Source organism: Poecile atricapillus, chromosome 17 (genome assembly GCF_030490865.1).
Source record: "Poecile atricapillus isolate bPoeAtr1 chromosome 17, bPoeAtr1.hap1, whole genome shotgun sequence".
In the NCBI taxonomy this organism is placed as follows: Eukaryota; Metazoa; Chordata; class Aves; order Passeriformes; family Paridae; genus Poecile; species Poecile atricapillus.
This window is the reverse complement of record NC_081265.1, coordinates 6,807,350-6,826,520: the sequence shown is the minus strand read 5'-3', so window position 1 is coordinate 6,826,520 and position 19,171 is coordinate 6,807,350. Positions and strand designations below refer to the sequence as shown.

Sequence of the window (19,171 nt, the reverse complement as noted above, 5' to 3'; positions counted from 1 at the left end):
TTTACAGGCTGTGACTGTGACCTTGGATCTCAGGCCTGGAAGGATTGTTCTGTCTGACCAAACTGTGAAGAGAGCCTACTAACACTCTATTTGGAGTTCAGAGATATACACTAATGCAGAACAGGATCTGAAAAATATAAAAGCTAAAACTTAAGACATCATTCCCACCCTGGCTCACACAGCCAGACCCATGAATCAGCTGTGTATGCAATACCTGCACCAATTCTGAATGTCATCTAGAGGGAGAAGGTTCCAGCCTCTGTGGTTCCTTCATTTGACTACATTTGTGTCAGACAGAGGGTGAAGGACACCTCACTGGGTCATTCCCAACAAACCTTCCAAGGCCATCCCTGCCCTGGCCTCACCCAGTCCCCAGCTCGCTCTGCCTAGGGCAGGAATAGCCCCTCCTGTACACCTTGCTCTGACAGGACTGCTGTTACCTGGCAGCGCTTCCTCCTCCGAACCAAAGGTCTGGAGATTAAAATCATGGTTTTAAACTGCATCAAAGTCTTCTTCAGCCTCTTGTAACGCTTCCTAGAGGATGAGGAAAGAAAAGAATCATCTAATGAGGGACACATCAGCTGCACAAACACACATGGAGCAGGCCAGGAGCCAACATGAGGGGGAGCCTGGACATCCCCACCTGTGTGTCCCTTGGCAAGGCCAAAGCGCTGTCCCTTGGCTGGCCTTTGACTCCTCACCTTGCCTGGTACCCTCGGAAGTGAGCCTGGATGACCGTGACTTTCTCCTGGAGGACACGGAGGCGCCGGCGGTGCAGGAGGCGGCGGAATTTCCTCTGCAGAGTGACAACAGCCCAGCTCTGCCTCTGGAGCCATCGTCTCTCCAGCAGCTGCCTGGCCTTCTCCTTCAGAAACACCTGGGCAAAGGCAGCAGCTGCTGACCCACGAGGGAACCAGCAGCTTCTCCCAGAGCTGATCAATAACAAAAACTGCTGGTTTATCCCTTTGTAGCCCTCAAGGGTTTTTGCTAAGGAAACTGGGGAGGGCAGGAGGCGCAGGTGACAGAGATGGATGCATTTGTGGTGGACAAGGAATCAGGGAGGGATGAAAGTGGCAAAAGTAAAGCCCAGGAATGCTGGGTATACAGAGGACATGCATGCTACAATAGCCTGGAGCTGGAGTCTCCTGTTAATCTGAAGTGCTACAAAGGCCTCCTTTGAGACAAGAGGCAAAGGTGAGGGGGGAAGGTGTGCAAGGCCCTCGCTCTTTGGGCAGAGGCTGAGCTCCTCTCCATGCTTTGCCAGCCTGGGAATGGGTGGGTGGGGCTGTGCAATCCAGGTGGGATTCTCTGTAGGCATCACCTTTGTCACTCCAATCTGATAGAGATCCGAGGGGCTCCCCACCACATGAGCCAGCACTGCTGCACAGCCTTCCCTCTGCTCCATGCCGCTGGGCCTGCTCCCAGCCAGGAACCCGTACCTGGCACAGGAGGAGTGGTTGTGACAAAAACCAGGGCTGTACATGGAGCCCTCAGAGGACAAAACATCCAGGGCTGGGGTGATCCCAAGCCAGGCCAGCCCTGTACCTGGCCAGGAAGCTCTGGAATGGCAGACGGACTGGGTATCCCTCCTTCCGAATGCGGATGGCCTCCAGGATCCCGGAATGCCGCAGCTGGCAGTTGACATACTCCACATCAAAGATATTTGACAGCTGCAAAGATAAAGCAGAGGAAAAAAATAAAAAACAAGAAATAAAGAAAAAATAAAGAAAGGAGACTGAAGGCAGGGAGTTTAGAAAGGGTCTCCTTCTCTTGTCCTGTCCTTAGACTGGATCTTGCCATGGGCTGTGGGCCATGGAACACAAAGCCCAAGGGATGCTGACCCTGGCTTCTGCTCCTGCAGCACAGGATAAACCCACATGGCCACGGGCACAGAACAGGGAAGAAAAGTCTCAAGTTATCAAATGAAACAAAGTTTAAATCCCAGCTGTAAAAGGAGAGCTGTTGGAGACAAATGAAGGAACTGAGGGACTCCATAAGGAGCTCAGGGTGCTGCCCTACCTTCCTGGGATTAGGGGTGATGCACCGGATGAAGAAGGCATGGCTCCTGGAAACAGAAGGAAGAACCATGGATCACCCTCCTCTCTGTGCTGACCCTGGAAGACTTCACACTCCTGTGTGCCAACAGCATCTCTCACCCTCTCAGCTTGGCTGTGAGGTCTTCCAAAGACTGCTGGAATTTGGACACCAGTGTGGAGGCCTGAGGCCTGAGCCCTTTGCCCCTGCCCCCCAACTCCCTTTGCTGACCATAGGCAGCTTTAGCCCTCTGGAAAATGTGAGACACCACCTGCAAAAACAAAGAAATTACCAAAAACTCACTGAACTATGTGGAAAGAAGAATCTCTTCTACCTGAAACTTAAGGGGACCATTTTCCCTTGCTCCTGGCAGTGTCAGGACTGCAGCTGCATCCTGAGGCAGTCTGTGTGTTTTATATAACGTGCATCAATTGCGGCCAAAGACAATTTGTTCAATTCCCAAGTAAATTCAGTAAAATAAAACTCGTGGCTTCTCCAGGTTCTCCTGACACCTGATCAGCAGCTTTCTGCTTCACTGATTATCTGCAATAGAGATCTTCCTCCTGACCCACTGCTGTACCTTGAGGCGGCTCTGGGAGAAGATATCCAGCACCTCTGGCCGCAGCTGGTCACGGTTTTTATTGAGAAACTTGTGGACCTGCAGAGGCAAAGTCTGATTTAAAATACCCTTCAGACCACTCAGACAGTGCTACACACACTGGGACTGGGGACAGGCAGCTGGAGAGGTGGAACAAGGGAAAGCCCTGGAGAATTAAGCTGGTTCTTCCTGCTGCCACCAGGATAGATGGTGGCAGAGGACAATGACTTCTGCTTTGAGAAGGGATTGCTCCTTTCCTCCCCCACATCACCCAGCAGGCTTTCACCTCTGTTTGTTTTTGGGTTTTTTTTCCTTTTCCCCCCAGCAGCAAGAGCTTTCCTGCATTTCCAGGGCTCTGAGGCTGTTGCATCACTCAGGGCAATTCCTATTTTGCTTCTGCCCAGAGGCAGCTTAGTTGGCTCTCTTAATAACAACCTCCTCTCTTCTGATAATCTGATGCTCTAGAGGGATGTGCCATCACAAGGGGAAAGCTTTGATCACTGAGCTGGTCCCTCAGGACACCCACAGCTTGTCCCCAGGCTGGGTTACTTGTCCAGCTCCTCTGAGCCCCTGCCAGCTCACCTGGTAGGTGACAGGGCCAGCGTAGTGCTGCACAGTGAACTCTGGCAAGGGCAGCTTAGGCTTGGTGTACCAAGGGCTGTTCCCATGGTGGTAATGACACTTCTGGAGGAAAGTGTGGTCTGTGGCCTGTAAAAGAGATTCCCTGATGCTGCAACACACTCAGCAGGCTGAAAAGTCACTGTTAAGCTGAAGGTAAAAACATTGAATAGTTGTGCAATCATTCCAGAAAACAGCCTCACCTTAACCATCCTTTGAAAAGGATCCCATGAGAGGCTGAGCTCCTCACCTGGGTCAGGGATGTCTGGTCATTCAGGATGCACAGGATGCCGTGGGGCTTTGCAGTAAGGAAATCCAGGCAGGACTCACTGTACATCTTGGAAATAGGAATCCAAGCTAACTGCTCCTGGCTGTATTCCTCCTGCATGTTAAAGGCCAAATCCAGACATGCAAACAAGGACAAATGGAGAGAATTAACAGAGGGATTTGGGTTGTTTATCAGGAAGTTAGTGTTTTACTGCTGTTAGGAACTTGCCTAGAATTGTCTGGTTTTGTCCTATGAAACTTCTTTTAAAGCCACAAATGATTTTCTTGATTTGAGAGAGGAAGGCTGCTAAGCTGAGTGATAAAGTGAACTATAGAAGGCAACAAGTCTGATAAATACTTCCATCCCCAGGACATAAGTGGTACAGAAAGTGCTACAAAGAAGCCAAAAGGTTTTAAAAGCACCCTCTGAGGTCTGGGCTCTTTGGCCCTGACCAACTCACTTATAAAATCTGGAAAAGGAAGCAAGCTGACAAAAATCCCTTAATTTACTGTAGAATTAATAAAAGGTATTAAATAGGCAGCTGTTAGGACTAGGATTCCATGGATACTGCTTAAGAGGACCATTCAGTTTCCTGTTCCCTGCTGAGGGATGTTCTGAGGATGCCTCAGCTCAGTCCCTGTGTGCTGCCTTAAGGTGATGTGAATTCCACTGAGTTCCACTTCACCTCTTCCTGGGCAATGACAGTCTGGCTGAAGAACCACTGGAGGTGCTCATTGGCAAAGTTGATGCAGAGCTGCTCTAAGCTGTTCACCCCCAGATCCTGCAAAGACAAGAAGGGATCATCACTTCTGAGGCCCAGGGAGCTGTGGCTCCCTGTAAATGCTGCACAGGCTGAGCTGAGCTGCTGGTTCTGGCCAGTGTGAATGAACCCAAACAGCTCAAACCATCTTCTGTCTGGTTTGCAAGCTGTCAGCCTGGCTTACTGACCAGGCTGAACAGCCAGAGTGAGACAAGCTGTGAAGGAGCACAATGAAGAGATCTACTCTTGGATGCACAGCCCTACCTCTGTATTCCATTGTTTCTAGCATTCATTGGGACACACAGGTTTTAACAAGAGCCTTAAGTAAAATACTCCAAGGCCTTGGTGAGCCCTCACTGCCTAGGCCATAGCAGACAAACATGAAAAACAACCTCAAAGCCATGGATGTCCACGATGCCCATGGCACAGTCAGACTCCCAGGGAGCCAACCACTCATTGATCCTCAGCAGCAGCCACTCAAAGAGCAGGGAGTACAGAGCCTTGGCAATGGAGTCCCTGAGTGGGAGAGGGGAGAAGAACCAGTTACTGCAAAGACAGCACCTCTGGCTGCATCTCACCCACCATCAGCAGAAGTCACCTGGCATCAATGGCTCCTTCCACAGACAGAGGGGTGAAGATCTGATCATAAGATGTAACCTGGATATGTAAAGAGAGAATTTACTCTTATTATCTTGCAAAAACACCTTTTTTCTTTTAATCTACAAGGAAGTCAACCCAGTGAATAAATGGATATTTTTTCCTATTTGGTGAGAATTTACCCAGATATGAAAAGGAAAATTAAACCCAGAATTTTGCTGCCAGAGGTGGGAGTCAGCTGGCCAAAGTGATAAACCTGAAGCCACTCACGTCAGAAACAATTCCTCCTAGATGTGAGTTCTGCCATCTTTACAGAGCTGCCTTCAGGAGTTCAGCCCATCCCAACCATTTTATTCCTGGTGTTACCTCCCACATTTTGAGCCTTCTAAGTTTAGGACAGTGGGGCAGGACATTTCGTGCTTCAGGAGGAATGAGACATCACCAGAAAAGTACTCACAGTGACACGGTGAGTGACAGCACTCTGCAGGGGTTCTGCTGAGACACACAACAGATTGGCCACAATCTGAATCTCAGTGTCACTGGCAATGGCTGCGTGTTCAAAGGATTCTTTCTAAATAATAAAGTGTTCTTTATTGTATATTACTATACATATATTACTGTCTATATTACTATATATTATAGATAGGAACAATGGATGGGATACAAGGTGCCTCTTGCATTAATATCTTGTATTAATATTCTCAACAGCACCTCAGCTGCACAGAGCTGGTCACAGCCTGGGCAGAACACCAGGTTCATTTTGGCTCCTTAAAAAGCCACCCCAAGCTCTAATGACCTTTGGTTGTCTCCCATCTTCTGTCCCTGCCTAGACCAGTTTAGAGCACAACACTGAAAGAACAGAAAGGTCTTCAAAGGATGTCATCCTCAGTCAGGAATCATGTCCTCGGTCCCACTATGAGACAACAGCAATATTCAGCACAAATATCCCATTCTCAAGCTGTTGGGGTTACTGTACCTCATAGGAGGTAAAGCAGATGTTCCCCAGCTGCAGAATGGCAGCCAGGACAGCCCAGGTGGAGCTCAGCTGATCATCTGAGAGGTTGATTCCCTCCAGAGCTTGCACCAAGACCAGAAAATCCTGACTGTCCTTCTTTCCCAGGACATCACATGCTCTGCCCTGAGAGAAAAGGGACAGATAATCGTGATCAGCCCCTTTAGCCTCGGGCAGGGGTTAACCCACCACCAGGAATCTGCAGAGAAGCAGATCGATGTTTTAAGGACTGGAGGAATCTGAAGAGATAAAAGACACCTCTAGTGGAAATTCAGCATTTGTGAGGGGCCAGTGTCTTTACCCTCAGGAGTTTTGTGATTAAGATTTCTTTTACCCACACATACCAAGTTTCTGCTGGAATTCCAGTACAAGCTCTCCAGGATCCCCCTGTCCGGGCAGAGTTTGAGAAGCGGTGCCTGAGCCGGCTCCCAGGTAAATGATGGCAGAGATGCTGCCCCAGTTGGTACCAGCTGGGGTTCTGTGCCCCCAGGAGCCCCCCAGGGTCACAGCCTGTCTCACCTCGGCCATGGAGCTTCACCACAACACGGGTTTATCACTCCTCTCACTCCTCTGCTGCTTCTTTTCTCTACAAAAGAACATTCCTAGCAGCTGCCTGTGACCCTAATGGTCACGGAAATCCTGGGTCAGGGGTTCTGCAGAACCTGTTTGTGTTCAAGGGCATTCTTTGACCGTAGCTCTCAGCTCTCAGCAGATTTTGGTGAGACAGGGATGAGGTCCAGGCAGCCCTTGGGCCTCTTGCCAAAATCGATTTTGTCAGTCTCTGCTCTTTTGTGCATAATCTGATCTTTTTCCCTTTCCTTCTCCGCAGCAGGCTGGGATATTCCTGTTAATTATCACCTCGATGACTTTGCTTTACGATGCTTTGCCAGCCAGGAGCCATCAATCACCCATTAAGGGCTGGGCCCTTAATTACCCTCCATCCTTGAGTCATTAATGGCTCTTGTCCATTGCTCGCCTGAAGGTGAGCTGATAGCAATCACTACCGAGGATTCCTCCTGACCGCAGCTTCTGCCAAGAATTTGAATTTGCCACCTGGGAAAGCTGACTCACACTGATATAGAAAAAATCTCTTGCAATTGTTGTGACCTCCTTGATTATGGAAAACAATCTTAAAAAACTCAAACAAAACCAAACCTACACTCACCAAAAAAAAAAAGAAAAAAAAAAAAGTATTCCAAGATTGTGACTTTATGTAAGTCTGACAAGCAAATTTAAATTTAATTTAAATAATTGCAATCAACAGTATATTTCAGTGATTTAAAATCTGCACCCATTGACTCAGTCAATAAAGCAAGTGTTTTGCAGAAGATAGAAAGAAATCCTCCCTGCTTTTTGCAGTAAATTGCAAATGCAAGGAAAGGCAATGGGAAAAGGAGTTTTACACCACACGATGGAGCCATGAGTCTACACAACGACTCCTCGGTAAAGTCCATCCTTCCAGAGTAGACGGGGACTGAAAGGTGAGAAAATGATCACAAAAGAGACAAAGATGTTGATTCTTAGATCAGGTTTGAGAAGGAGCAGAGTATGAGAAGGAGCAGAGCTGACTTTAGCATAGTTCTGAGAGTCCTTTGCAGGGGAGAAAAGTGATTTGGTGCCTCTCTAAGCAAACAGAAGGGATGCCTGGGCCATTTCTCTCTGCCAGCTGCTGCAGAGCACCCTCAGCTCACTCACCTGGTTCAGGTAAAAGTAGGACTCTGCCTCCTGCAAATACATCTCCTCTTTCTGCTCCATGGGCAGCCCTGCCAGCAGCTCGTAAAACACGTGGTAGTTCCTCTCACCGTGGGCCTGATGGGACACATTCAAGGAGTTGATTCATATCCAGCTCCAAACCCCTCCAGAACACACTCACAGAGCAGGACACAGGTTCTGGGGTCAGCAGGACAAAGTCAGAACCACTTCATTTGAAAAGTTTCCAGGGTTTCCACTGACACCTTAAGAACTGAGAAACATCTGAGAGAAGTCCTTCACACAGCTCTAATATTTGACCATTTCCGCACTCCAGAGATTAAGAAAAACTAATTGAGGGAAGATTCAACTGTCAGTAATCCCTAATAAGTGGTTTAATTCAACCTGAGACAGAGAAACCTCCTATTCCATTCAAATAAAAGAAGTGATCACCCTGTGCTACATGGAGGGGATGTAGTTCTTGCTAATAGAAGAAATAGAAAGTAATTTTCATACAAATTCCCACCCCTGACACTTAACAGTAAATTTAAGATGAAATGTTAATAAGGGAGAGAGGGTCCACTGGTCCTCACCTGAAACACCACACGAGACTTCTCCAGCAGGTACTGGGAGATGGATGTTCCCACCACGATGCCACTGAGAATAAGACAACAGATCCTGTCAGAAGCTGGCGTCTGCTTTCCTGCAGACTTGTGTCTCTGCAGGTAAGAATGATCTTAGGGATATAATCTGCGTGAATTTTCAAAATATTTTGACAAAATTGTGGGACTTTCAGGGAAACCAAGCATGCATGGAATTAGAAGGAAAGTCTTAATGTGGGTAGGAATAAAGGTGAATTCTTTTAACAGTCTGAAAACACCATCAGAGTTCCACAAAGTGTCTGTACCTGACCTGTGAGTGCAGCTGTGGGTTTGGTAAGTGACCTAGAAGAGGAGCTGAACAGCAATAGGTCAAAGCTTCCTGCTTGTATGAAATTATTTGGGGTAGTGAGGATGAAGGCCAGTTGTGAATAAATGCAGACAGACCTTACAGTGCAGAGTGAGCAAGAAAATGGCACACGAAACCCACTGTAGATAAATGTGAAGTGACGGGTACAGACCCAGCTTCACATATAAACAGGCTCCTATTTAAACATTCCTCCTTGGGACTGAGACCTGAGGGTTTTGATAGACTGTTCAGTGAAAGAATCAGCTCAGTGCTTGGCAAAGGTCAGAAAAAAAAACCCCAAATAAACCAATCAAACCCAGAAGTTAGAAAGAAGGCAGGCTCAAAACAGAAAGGTGGTTCTCACAGAACTTCTTAGACCTGTGGAACACTTGTTGAAGGCTGTTGCAGCAGTATCAAGTTTGCATGAATCCAAGAAGAGACTGGAAAACCTCAGGAGACTGAGGAAAACTGAGCTGCTGCAAATGTTCAAGAGCTCAAGGGGTGTTAGGGAAAAGCATAGTGTGTATTTGGGCTGTTCTTGCCTCAGGCAATGCCTGAGATCAGTGCTGAGGACATAGCAGGGTATCAGATGGGTCCTTGGTATAAACCAGTTCAGCCATTCTTATGTTCTTAATTTAACACTCATCTTGAGAACTATGCTCTGTTCTTTTTCAGAGGAAACACAAGAAAAAACAAAACAGGGGTGTAAACTCACCCTCTTCCTACCCTGATGACAACAAGAGTGAAGGGGAGGGGGGGGTTATTGTGTGAACTCTCAGCACTGCTCCACCTGGTCTCACCCTCACCCCTTGGCAGCTGGAGGGGCCCGAGGAGATTTTTCAACTCACTGTTGCAGGTGGACGTTCAGCAGCTTTCCAAAACGGCTGGAGTTGTCATTGAGGATGGTTCTTGCATTTCCAAAACTCTCCAGGATGGGTAGGACATTGCAGGGCTGTAAAGAAAAGAGGGAGGGAACACTTCAGTAGCAATCACGGGTTTTTAAACCCAAAAGGGGTTTAGGTACCTGTCAGTTTGAAAAGATAAAACAAAAATGGGACTTCACTGATATAATTCTCACATGGGTAAAAGATATCTTTTTAAATGTGTCCTGGTATCATTCTCTCTAGCAAGTGGTGAGTTGCTCTGTGAGCTCTTTACCCTTGCTGCTATAATCTTTCACTTTACTTCTGCTCTGTGTTTGTTCAGATTCACCTCCCAGACTCTGCCAAAAGCTCTCCATGGCAGCTGCCAGCTCGCTGTTCAAACAGATACAGCAGTTTTCACAGCATCACATCTCCCAGGTATTAAAATACAGAACTACAAATACACCAGCTGTCCTCGAGTTTTTATGGGAGCTTCACCATGGAGCACAAACCCTCCCAAGTCCAGCCACAGAAATAACATCAGCAGCGTGGCCTCTCTCCCCTGTCCTTGGCTTCTTTTCCCTGCCCAACCCTCACGGCCTCCAGCCAAGCTCTCTTGCCTGTTACCTGTCTGATCCTGTGGCTGTCAGATCCCTGGTACAGCATGGTCAGGTATTGCACAATGGCTTTGGCAGCTTCTGTTTTACCTGATCCACTGTGCCCACTGCAGGAGCAAGAGGTGGAGAAGTTGGCATCAAAACAGAGGTACCTGATCTGGGTACATCAGAGGCCCTGCTACAGCAAATCATGAGGGGTTGTGCTGATTTACAGCTGAAAATCTGTCACCCATTGCTTGAAACATTGAGATAACCTGACAAAATGGGCCCAAACAGGATTCCACTGGGGAATATCAGACTCCTTCTCTCCCAATCTTCTGAAGTGAAATGAAATTCAAACTGTATTTGCACAGAGTGAAATAAAAATCCACCTTATTCAGGTTCTTCACAGCAGCCCTCACGTAAGAGCCAGAAGGATCAACTTACAGGCAGTGAAATACAAAAGTGGAACTTTTACATAAAGAAATTAAAGGGCCTCCAACAAAGCCCTTCACTTCCTACCTGATGACAATACACTGCTGCTGCTCTGAAGACTGGGACAGCGTGTAGGCCATCTCTGCTATGGCAAAGATGTGTCTGGATGGACAGAAAGAAACCCTCGTTAGCTGACCCCACATTTCCACCTCACAGGTGCAGCACTGAAAGATTCCTCATCAGGGATCTACATTAGAGATGGACCAGTGTCTTGATCAAAGAAACTTGACTTAAATATCACAGAATGGTTTGGGTTGGAGGGACCTTACAGACTATCTCATTCCTCTGCCATGGAGGGAAAACTTCCACTAGACCTGATTTTCCCAAGCCCTGTCCAGCCTGGCCTTGGACACTTCCAGGGATGAATTTTAGCTCCAAGCAACTACAGCTTTGAAAAATGGGCTGTTCCCTTCCTGTCACATTCATCCTGCTCTATCAGAGAACTGGAGGAAAATAAAATACTTTCTGGAGCACAAACAGAACAGGGTTCAGAAAGTTATTTGAGAAAGAAAAACCTACGGGGCATTTTTTGAGAGAGTCCCTTGCTGGTACTCTGCAGCCACATCTTCAGAGTAGATACTGAGGTCTTTGAAAGGATTCACAGAAATCAAAATTTGCCCAATGTAAGTCTAGGACAAAAAAAAAAGAAAGGGGGGGAAAATCTGGTGGCTTCTTAGAATTTTCTGGATGAGGGAGGCAACTGAATGCATATATTAATACAAATATACAAATCCCCTTTAAAGGTATATTATTTGTTCTGATTATACTGCCGATTTATCAAAGACGCAGCTTTTCAGGGGTCATTTTCTAATCTCTGTCATCAATAATTTGGGATAAGTGAGCACTCACTGGTCTGTGTCATCTTCTCTATCTATTCTCCAAGCTCCACGTGAAATTACAGGTACAGGTTTGAACACTTGAGCCAGTAAATGGAAAAGAGAACAATTAGCCATCCACAACCAGATCTGGACTGCAACACTGTGAAATGTTTGCAGAAACTCTCAGGTTTCTTCTCAAGATCCACAATTTTAAACTCAGAACTTCTCTGCTAAAATAGGAGAGTCCCACTAGGAGCAGCTGAAGCTAAAAAGGAGACCAAGTATACTCACAGGTTGGCAACAAATACCAAAATTACAGAGAAACTCTGGAACTTCCAGATTTTGCCCCAAATAGTTCATGCTACCTGATTTCTGAGCAAAAGCTGTGTGAGAATACTTTTTATCATTGTTCCTGGTAATGAGTGAGGAACTTGGTGCATTATTAAAGCTTGATGGCATAATATAAATTATTTTCTCTTAAAGTTCATTGTTGAGAGTGAATAAGCAGTGAAGAAAACCAAGCCAAACATCACTATCCATACATAAATGAGATTGCAATGGAACCTCTTCTTCAGGCACAGCAGGACTGAGCTCTCACAGACTTCCCTACAAACAGAGGAAAGGACTTGTCAGTCATAAGCTTCACTTGCATGTGTTAATGTTAAATATTAACCTTTCTGCCTCCCAAGGATCACAGAATATTCTGAGTTGGAAGGGACCCACAAGGATCATGGAGTCCAACTCTTAAGTGAATGGCCCGAATGGGGTTCAAAGATTTTGTGTGGAGCTGGGACTGAAACTCTTCACTGCCTTCATGTGGTTACAACGTCTTCAGGATTAAAACACATCAGAGAATGGAGCATTCAAAGCTCAGAACTTCCTCTGTGTGATCACAGCTCCTTGCACAGCCTTTACAGGTGTTTATCTCAGCAGGATGACAGGAGGGGAGGATGTGTGAGGGGCAGTGTCAGGGGCTCATCTTTCAACAGCAGCAGTGAACCAAGGGTTAAACAGCTCTTAAAGATGAATTTTTCACTGTTGAATTTTTCCTGTTGCTGAAGGCAACAGGAGTCACTAAACCACAGATGTCAATGTCAGTAGGCAAAGAACATAGAAATGTGCTTCTCATCCTGCAAGCTGTCCTTTCTTACCACTCACTTCATACAATAAGAAAGACATTGTTAAATTCCCAATTCTGTCCTTCTGCTACATCACAGAAGTCACATCAGCCTCTAAACCTAATTTCCCCTATCCATTAAGTATTTTGTGGTTTTTTTAGAACCATTTCAGGACTGGGAACCATTTAACAGGAGGAACAGAGTTCCAGGGATGCAGCTGTACAGAATTCTGTTAAGCAGGCTGAGCTGCTGGCTCTGGGGTGTGACTGCAGAGGTTCAATGTGCCCTGTGTGCAGCAGAGCCTGGGGACATGCTCTTCATAACAGCCAGGAGCTCCCTCTGCACCTCTGCTCCTCCCCAGTGGTTCAGTGTAGGTCCAGAACTTCAATACTAAAATTCAGTCTTTCACTTAGCTTTTCAGCAGAGCATCAGTTACTCAGCTATGATATGCATCAAATCAATTCTGTTTTCTCCCACAGAGGAAAAATTTTATTTTCTCCTATCTAGCTAAGGATCTGTAATGTGTTTTCTATTGCTGAGCCACCTTTGCAGGATAACAGGCAAGCCCCTGTGACCTGAATGAGCTGCAGACACTGAGGACACCTACTCCAGTCTGGTTAGATCTTCAATCTCCTCAAATTCTGCACAGTGTTCTTCACACATGTACACCTGAAATGCACAGATACATGACTGAAAATCAGGGGAAGTTCAGTTCCATTCCAGTACTGGGGACAACCCCTGTACCTGTTCCTGCATGAACTCCATCTCCAGCATGTTGTCAGCAACATCTTCTGCCTCCCACTGGTCCTTGCAGACCCTCACACGGCTGCTGGTCAGCTGGGGCTCCTTGGAGATGGCCCATTTGCTCAGGTTCTCGATGGTTGGCTGTGGCAGCAGCTCAGAGTTCAGCCACGCTGCAGGGTCACATCCCTGCTGCTGGGACCAGTGCACTCCAGGAGTGACCACGGATCCTGCAGTCTGGAGGTCACCTGAACCCTCCTTGGTATCTACCTCACTGCAATAATCTGATGTATGAAGTGGCTCCTCTTCTCGACGTGGGAGGAAGCCCTGCTCACTCTTTCGCTGGCTTGGGTCCATCAGAGATCTGGGAAGGTCACATTTGAATCTGTGACTCTGTTGCACAGGAGTGACAGACCTTCTCTCTGATGGAGATTTCATTTTCTGTAAGGAATAACCACTGCCAGAGCCCCTGGACAAGGAGTTCTTAGCCTTAACCAAGCTGTGGACTCTGGGGAACACTACAGCAAACTTGGCATCAGTAGCACTGTTCTCATCTGAGCATGGAAAGGAACCGGTTCCATGAGCAGGGGAATCACCAGGAGCTAAATCAATGTGTCCCACTTCCTCTATAATTTTAGGACCACCTTTCCCCTCCACTAATGCAGCGGAAGATTCTTTGTCCCTCAGCTCAGCCCTCTCCAGCTGTTCAGCTGCACCAGGGAAGGCTTTGCCAGCCCACCCAGCAGTGCTCAGAATCCGAATTGCCATTCTACTTCTGAATCCAAAAGGTTTGCTGCTCTTCTTCTTCTTCTTTCCAAATTTCTTCAAAAGCCATCTGGAGATACCAATTGCACGTGCCACACTCAGCAATCGAGCTTTCAGCCTTGCTTTCTTGGCAGGTTTTTGGCCAAGCCAGCTGGTGACTTTTCTAAAAGCAGAACGGGTGTGCAAGTGCTTGGATCCTTCCCCACTGTACCCAGGTTCTGTTTCAGAAGGTGCCTCTGCAACCACTTCTTCTTCTTTCTCTTTTTTTGCCTTTGTAGACTGGCCTGAACTCTGTTTAACTTTTCCAATAACTTTTCCAACTTTCTTCTTTTTTCCAAGGAGCTGCTTATCAGACAATTCTTTTGTAATTGTGGAGCAGCTTGAAGTATTTAATCTTTTCTCTCCAAAACTCTGAGCTATGTTGGGTTCTTTCTGTTTACTGGGAGTTTCTAGAGTTATGGGTTTTGAACAGATGTTTGCAACATTGTTCAGGTCTGAGCTGGTTCCCAAAGCCATCTGGGCAGGATTTGGTTTCTGGCTTGGTGATAGTTTGATCTCAGTGTTTTTATGCTGGTTTTCCAGACTGGGGGGTATTTGGGATTGAGAAGGACATTTCTTTGTAAGCATCAGAGCTGCTGGGTCCTGCCTGCTGCAGTCTGAACTGTCCCTCTGTCTATGTCCAGCCTCTTTTTGTTCTGGGATCTTGCATTTCCCAGGTTTCTCCTTCAATGTCTTCTGCTCCTTGGAGAGGAAAGATCCATCTTCTACCTGTCTGCCTTCATCATTCACCTTCTTTTCCTGTTCACATCTGCTAAGGTGAATGTGGAGTTTTGCTTTCACAGCAGTTGGGAGCTGTTCTGGTTTGTTTTCTTTTACTTCATCAATATTCTCTACAGGGCTGCTCTCCCCACTTCTGTCAGAATTCACTGGTCCATCTTTTGACATATCTCTGTCATTTTCTCGTATATTTTCCTTGTCTACTTCAATATTTTTCCTGTCCTTAACACTCTGAACTGGGAGTCCAGAAGTGCTTAACTGATCATCTGTCTCACTGCTCTCAGCTGGAGCACATTCTGGTTGTCTCAGCATCTTGTCTGGCTTCCTCATCCTCTCCTCTGCTTCCAATTCTGCAAATTCAGTGCCTTTGGCCTCAGATTCAATTTTTCCACTTGTGGTCACCTGCTCCTTTTCAGGTTCAATAGGTGCTTCCTTGCTTTCATCAGCCAGTTCCTTGTAGCCTTTTCCTTCACTCACAGGAGGATCTTTGAGCACATCTTCTTTCCCACTGTTGCCATCTTCCCCTGAAGAGCTGCTCTTCTCTTCACAAGAGCTGCTTTTCTCTTCACTGGAGGAAGTGCTGTCCACCACAGTTTCCTTTGTAGTTGTTCTGTGGGTTCCATGGCCTTCACTGCTGGAGTCAGAGCAGGAGTTACCTGAGGTTTCCAGAATATTTTCATCCTCATTTTCAGTAATCACAATCCTGGTAAGATTTTCAACTTGCTTTTTCCCAGTCCTCTCACCTTTTTCCTGTGCTGTACTGCCTTGAGATTGAGAACCTGATTTCTGCTCAGAAGCCTCCTTGAAGTCCCAATTCCCTCTGTGCCTTCCCCTGGGGTTCTGTGCCTTTTCTGCCAAGTTCTGTTTCTGAAAAGAGCCTTTAGCACCCTGTTCTGTGATAGCCTTTACAGCCCCCAGCTCAGAGCCTGTCTCACCAAGTCTCTTTCCACACCTCTTTTTAAAACTCCGTTTCTTTCTCTTTGTGATGGCTTTTTCCTCCCTGTCACTGCTGTCCTCAGTCTCCTGCCCTGATGTCATTTCCCGTTGCTTGCAAGCCTTTCCTTTTCTTCCCTCCAACCTGGACACTCCACGTTTTCTCCCCAAACCAGATTCACTTTTATCATTTCTCCTGCAGGCTCTTTTTTTTTGGAATAACTTCTTGTGGTCATTTTCTTTGCTTTCCTGAGGCCTCCCCAGCCTCTGGATTTTTAAGGGCTCTTCTCCAAGGCCGTCACCTTGTCCAGGCAGTGACTCTTTGGCCTTCACTTGGCCTCTGCTCTTTTCTTCCCTCCACTTCCCACGGTGGATCTTTGAGTCTCCTGCAGAGTTTTTGTCACAAACCTTCTCTTTTCCAGCCTTTTTCTGCCGAGTCTTGGATCGGGAAGGAGGCATTTCCTCAGTGTTCAGGAATCTGTGAGGGTTTATCTCAACTCACCTGTGAAAGGAAACATTGTGCATTTTGCTGTGAAATAAGCTACAAAGGGAAGCCAGATGCTCCTGAGCACTAATTTGCCTTGTTTCTGTGGAGCCAAAAAAATGTTTGCAGAGCCTTGCCTGTGCAGTGCCAAACTGACTGCCCTGTTCCAGGTTAATCTCTGGCTTATTTGTCTCAAATCACCCTGATTTTCTTCTTTTATCAGAATCATACCATCATAGAATATGATGACCTGGAAGGGACCCATCAGTACCATTCAAGTCCAACTCCCCAAGAATCCCATCTTTAGGCCATGTGTCCATGACTTTCTACAGCTGACAAAGGTTTGGACTTGAACTGTAGTTCAAGATAGAATGATTATTTTATTTAAGTTTCTGCTTCTCCAATATCCTTTGTGCTGAAGAAGAGAGGAACACATCTAATGATGTGTGTGAAATAAATGTCAGAAGCAAACGCTGCTCCAGTGTCTCATAACATCTCCACTCAACTGCCCTGAGTTCACTGTCATTCCCTGGCAGGGTGGGAAATGTTCAGGATCCCAGGTGTTATCTCTTTATATCTTTATCTTTCCTCTAACCATATGCATGGAATAAAGGATGTAAAAGTGCCCAAAGGATTGGTCCTGATCTTTCAGACTGATGCAAAATATCACTTCTACCCTTTCCAGCTATCCAGACCCTTTATGAGTCAATCTCTTGCTGCTTCAGACATGCCATGGGGTCCCTGAGAGTGAATGAAGTGGTGATGGTGGAGCCTGGGATTGGGTCCCCAGCACCAAACACTGCAAGGAAGGCTCCAAACCACAAAACACTGAGAGTGCAACTGAAAGGAAATGATGGATCAGAGGAAGGAAAACTTGGACTAAGGGAAAAAAAATCTTACAGCAAGGAAACCCATCAGTCTGCACCATCTTCCCAAAGAAATAAGAAAAAAAGGCTTTTGTTTGGGCTATTTGAGTCTATCTTGGAAATTTCTTTATCCAGTGATGGGCAGGGACCAAACCAGCATATGGGACAGGGAAATTCCATTATAGATTTTGTCTTCTCATCTCTTTCTCTGTTAAAGTCTTCTCTCCATTTTGTCCTTTTCCTTTCTCTTTGTTTTTCAGCCAGCTCTGTGGGTTCTCCACAGGCAGAAGAGAAACTTCAGCCATCACAGATTTACAAATTCTCTCAGTGGGTAACAGAGGATGGAGCAGTCAAGATTTTGTTACTGATTCATCCTAACTTCACCAAGCATTAACTTATTTAAAGGCTGAAATCCATCATCTGGAAGCCTCCAGTCACATGTTAGACAATTATGGAATGCTGGCAATGTATTTACCTGTCTGGCACTCTGTCCCTGCACCCCAGTAGCTGAGGGTACAGTGTCTGTACACAGGCTATGAGCCCAAATGAGTTTTGGCCAAGGTTTCCTGGAACTTCCATCCACAGGCATCTCCTTGCCCCAGGGAAGGGGATGGGAGGAAAGCACACAGTCAAGATTGCAATTCAGCAAGCTTTAAAAGCTTTAAAACTTTATAGCTGCTATAAAGTCTGTCAAGGAATGAGAATTTTTAGCACTTAGTACCTCAAGAAAGATGGAAATCCAGCCACTCTCCATAAAATCTTATGACCTGATTGCAGACTGAAACTTGTCCAAGTGTATTTATTTACAAGTTATTAAAATAAAATTTGAAAAAAGGCCATTAAAAAGTACATTCCAGTACTCTGGGAGCAACTCTGTAAGATAACACGCAGTGAATCAAGGAGTTTGTCTCACCTCAGTCACTCCAAGGAGGGCAGCAAAACCACATTTGAGATTTCCACAGCTCAGGAAGGATGATGTTCTAAGAAAAGCACATTGGGTATGTGTAAAGCACAGGGGTTTATTGCAAATATTGGTTCATTTTCTGCACCACCTATTTTGTGCTGTTCTGCACCACAGAACAATCTGCAATGGAGGAAAAAAAAAAAATGTATCTCCCTTTCCCCCAGCTGGAACTCTAATACTGAAGCAAAAACTGCTGCCCTGAAAGCAGTTACACACATTAAGGGCTCCCCAACAATGTGTCCTTAGGGTTCCCTCTAAACTTGATTTTTTGACTCTGTTCAAACCCTCCTGGATACTCTGCACAGTGCAGAGCTCATCTCTTAACACCAATCCTCTTCCCTAGGTGTCTGCTCACCTCATTTCAGCCTCTCCCCTCCCCATCTCTAGGCCCCAGTACTCCTGGCCTAGATCTCTAAATCCTGCAACAAGACTTTTGTTACTGAGATTAATGGCAGCTGAATTAGACCCTAAATCCTCAGTACAGAATAGTTGTTAATAATCTGTCCTCCTGGGGGCTTATAGTTGATTCAGCTTCTCTACAGTGCCAAATGCAGGAGAAAATAATAAATAAAAGTCTGCTTTTATGTGCTGTGGCTAGATAGTCATGTGTCTGCAGAGTTAAAGCCTTCCACAAAACAGAAATGCTGAAATTCTTGGATAAGGAAGAAGGTCAGGAACACTGCCCAAATTTGTAGGGAGCTTAGACACAGGAGTTTGGTTTGACTCACTGTAAAGACAGGACCCCAGACTGAATCTGGGTTAGAAAGTGAAAAACTGGAGTTTACAATTCTTCAGAGACAGGGTTTTAGAGCAGATTGGTTTGTAACACCACTGTTATTACTGGGAATGGGAAGATGAATCACTGCTTATATAAACAATTCTTTTGACATCAGACCTGCTCTGATTAACTGCCCTGGACCATCTGCCTGCTGGACACATTGCAGCAGGTGAAAGATGCTGCTCATCGGTTTTTCAGCTCCCCTCAGCACAGCAACTTCACCTAAATCACTACAGGAAAAAGAACAATTCTATGGCATTCTCCCTTTTTAGAAGAAATGAGAATAACTCACATCAGAGAAATAAGATCTTCAGTGCTGTCAAGAATCACAGCATGAACCGACAGATAAAAAGAAGAGCAGAAAGCTCACGCTGCTATTTTAAGACCAAGAGGGAATTGTCTGTCTTCCCTGAGCACAGCGGATTCTCCCAACTCATACAGAGGAAAGT

General features: G+C 46.1%; 2 protein-coding genes across 2 annotated transcripts; both read right to left on the bottom strand.

Moving 5' to 3' along the window:
• Positions 1 to 386: 386 nt before the first annotated feature.
• On the bottom strand, positions 387 to 1,483 carry LOC131585976 (unconventional myosin-XVB-like). Its single transcript, XM_058852670.1, has 3 exons — positions 1,440 to 1,483; positions 702 to 932; positions 387 to 534 (listed from the first exon to the last, which is right to left on the bottom strand). The coding sequence occupies exons 1-3, from the start codon at positions 1,481 to 1,483 to the stop codon at positions 387 to 389; spliced, it is 423 nt and encodes a 140-aa protein (XP_058708653.1).
• Positions 1,390 to 16,089, bottom strand: LOC131585975 (unconventional myosin-XV-like). The gene is made up of 18 exons (XM_058852669.1): positions 15,933 to 16,089; positions 14,689 to 15,353; positions 13,159 to 13,299; positions 10,998 to 11,107; positions 10,506 to 10,580; positions 10,015 to 10,111; positions 9,373 to 9,476; positions 8,170 to 8,233; positions 7,583 to 7,696; positions 5,852 to 6,013; positions 4,877 to 4,935; positions 4,655 to 4,794; positions 4,204 to 4,433; positions 3,501 to 3,632; positions 3,215 to 3,340; positions 2,615 to 2,692; positions 2,157 to 2,305; positions 1,390 to 2,065 (listed from the first exon to the last, which is right to left on the bottom strand). The coding sequence occupies exons 1-18, from the start codon at positions 16,087 to 16,089 to the stop codon at positions 1,654 to 1,656; spliced, it is 3,015 nt and encodes a 1,004-aa protein (XP_058708652.1). The 3' UTR covers positions 1,390 to 1,653.
• Positions 16,090 to 19,171: the final 3,082 nt, after the last annotated feature.

Bases quoted from the DNA above. Each gene is read 5' to 3' on its own strand.
- LOC131585976 (XM_058852670.1), bottom strand. From the start codon at position 1,483: ATGTACAGCCCTGGTTTTTGTCACAACCACTCCTCCTGTGCCAG. The intron at 933-1,439 runs GTACGGGTTCCT...GTTATTGATCAG, and splicing joins AACCACTCCTCCTGTGCCAG to CTCTGGGAGAAGCTGCTGGT. The intron at 535-701 runs GTGAGGAGTCAA...CTCATCCTCTAG, and splicing joins TTCCGAGGGTACCAGGCAAG to GAAGCGTTACAAGAGGCTGA.
- LOC131585975 (XM_058852669.1), bottom strand. From the start codon at position 16,089: ATGCCTCCTTCCCGATCCAAGACTCGGCAGAAAAAGGCTGGAAAAGAG. The intron at 6,014-7,582 runs GTGAGTGAGCTG...CTTTTCTCTCAG, and splicing joins CCTACTTTTACCTGAACCAG to GGCAGAGCATGTGATGTCCT. The intron at 3,633-4,203 runs GTGAAGTGGAAC...TTTAACATGCAG, and splicing joins CTGTCATTGCCCAGGAAGAG to GAGGAATACAGCCAGGAGCA.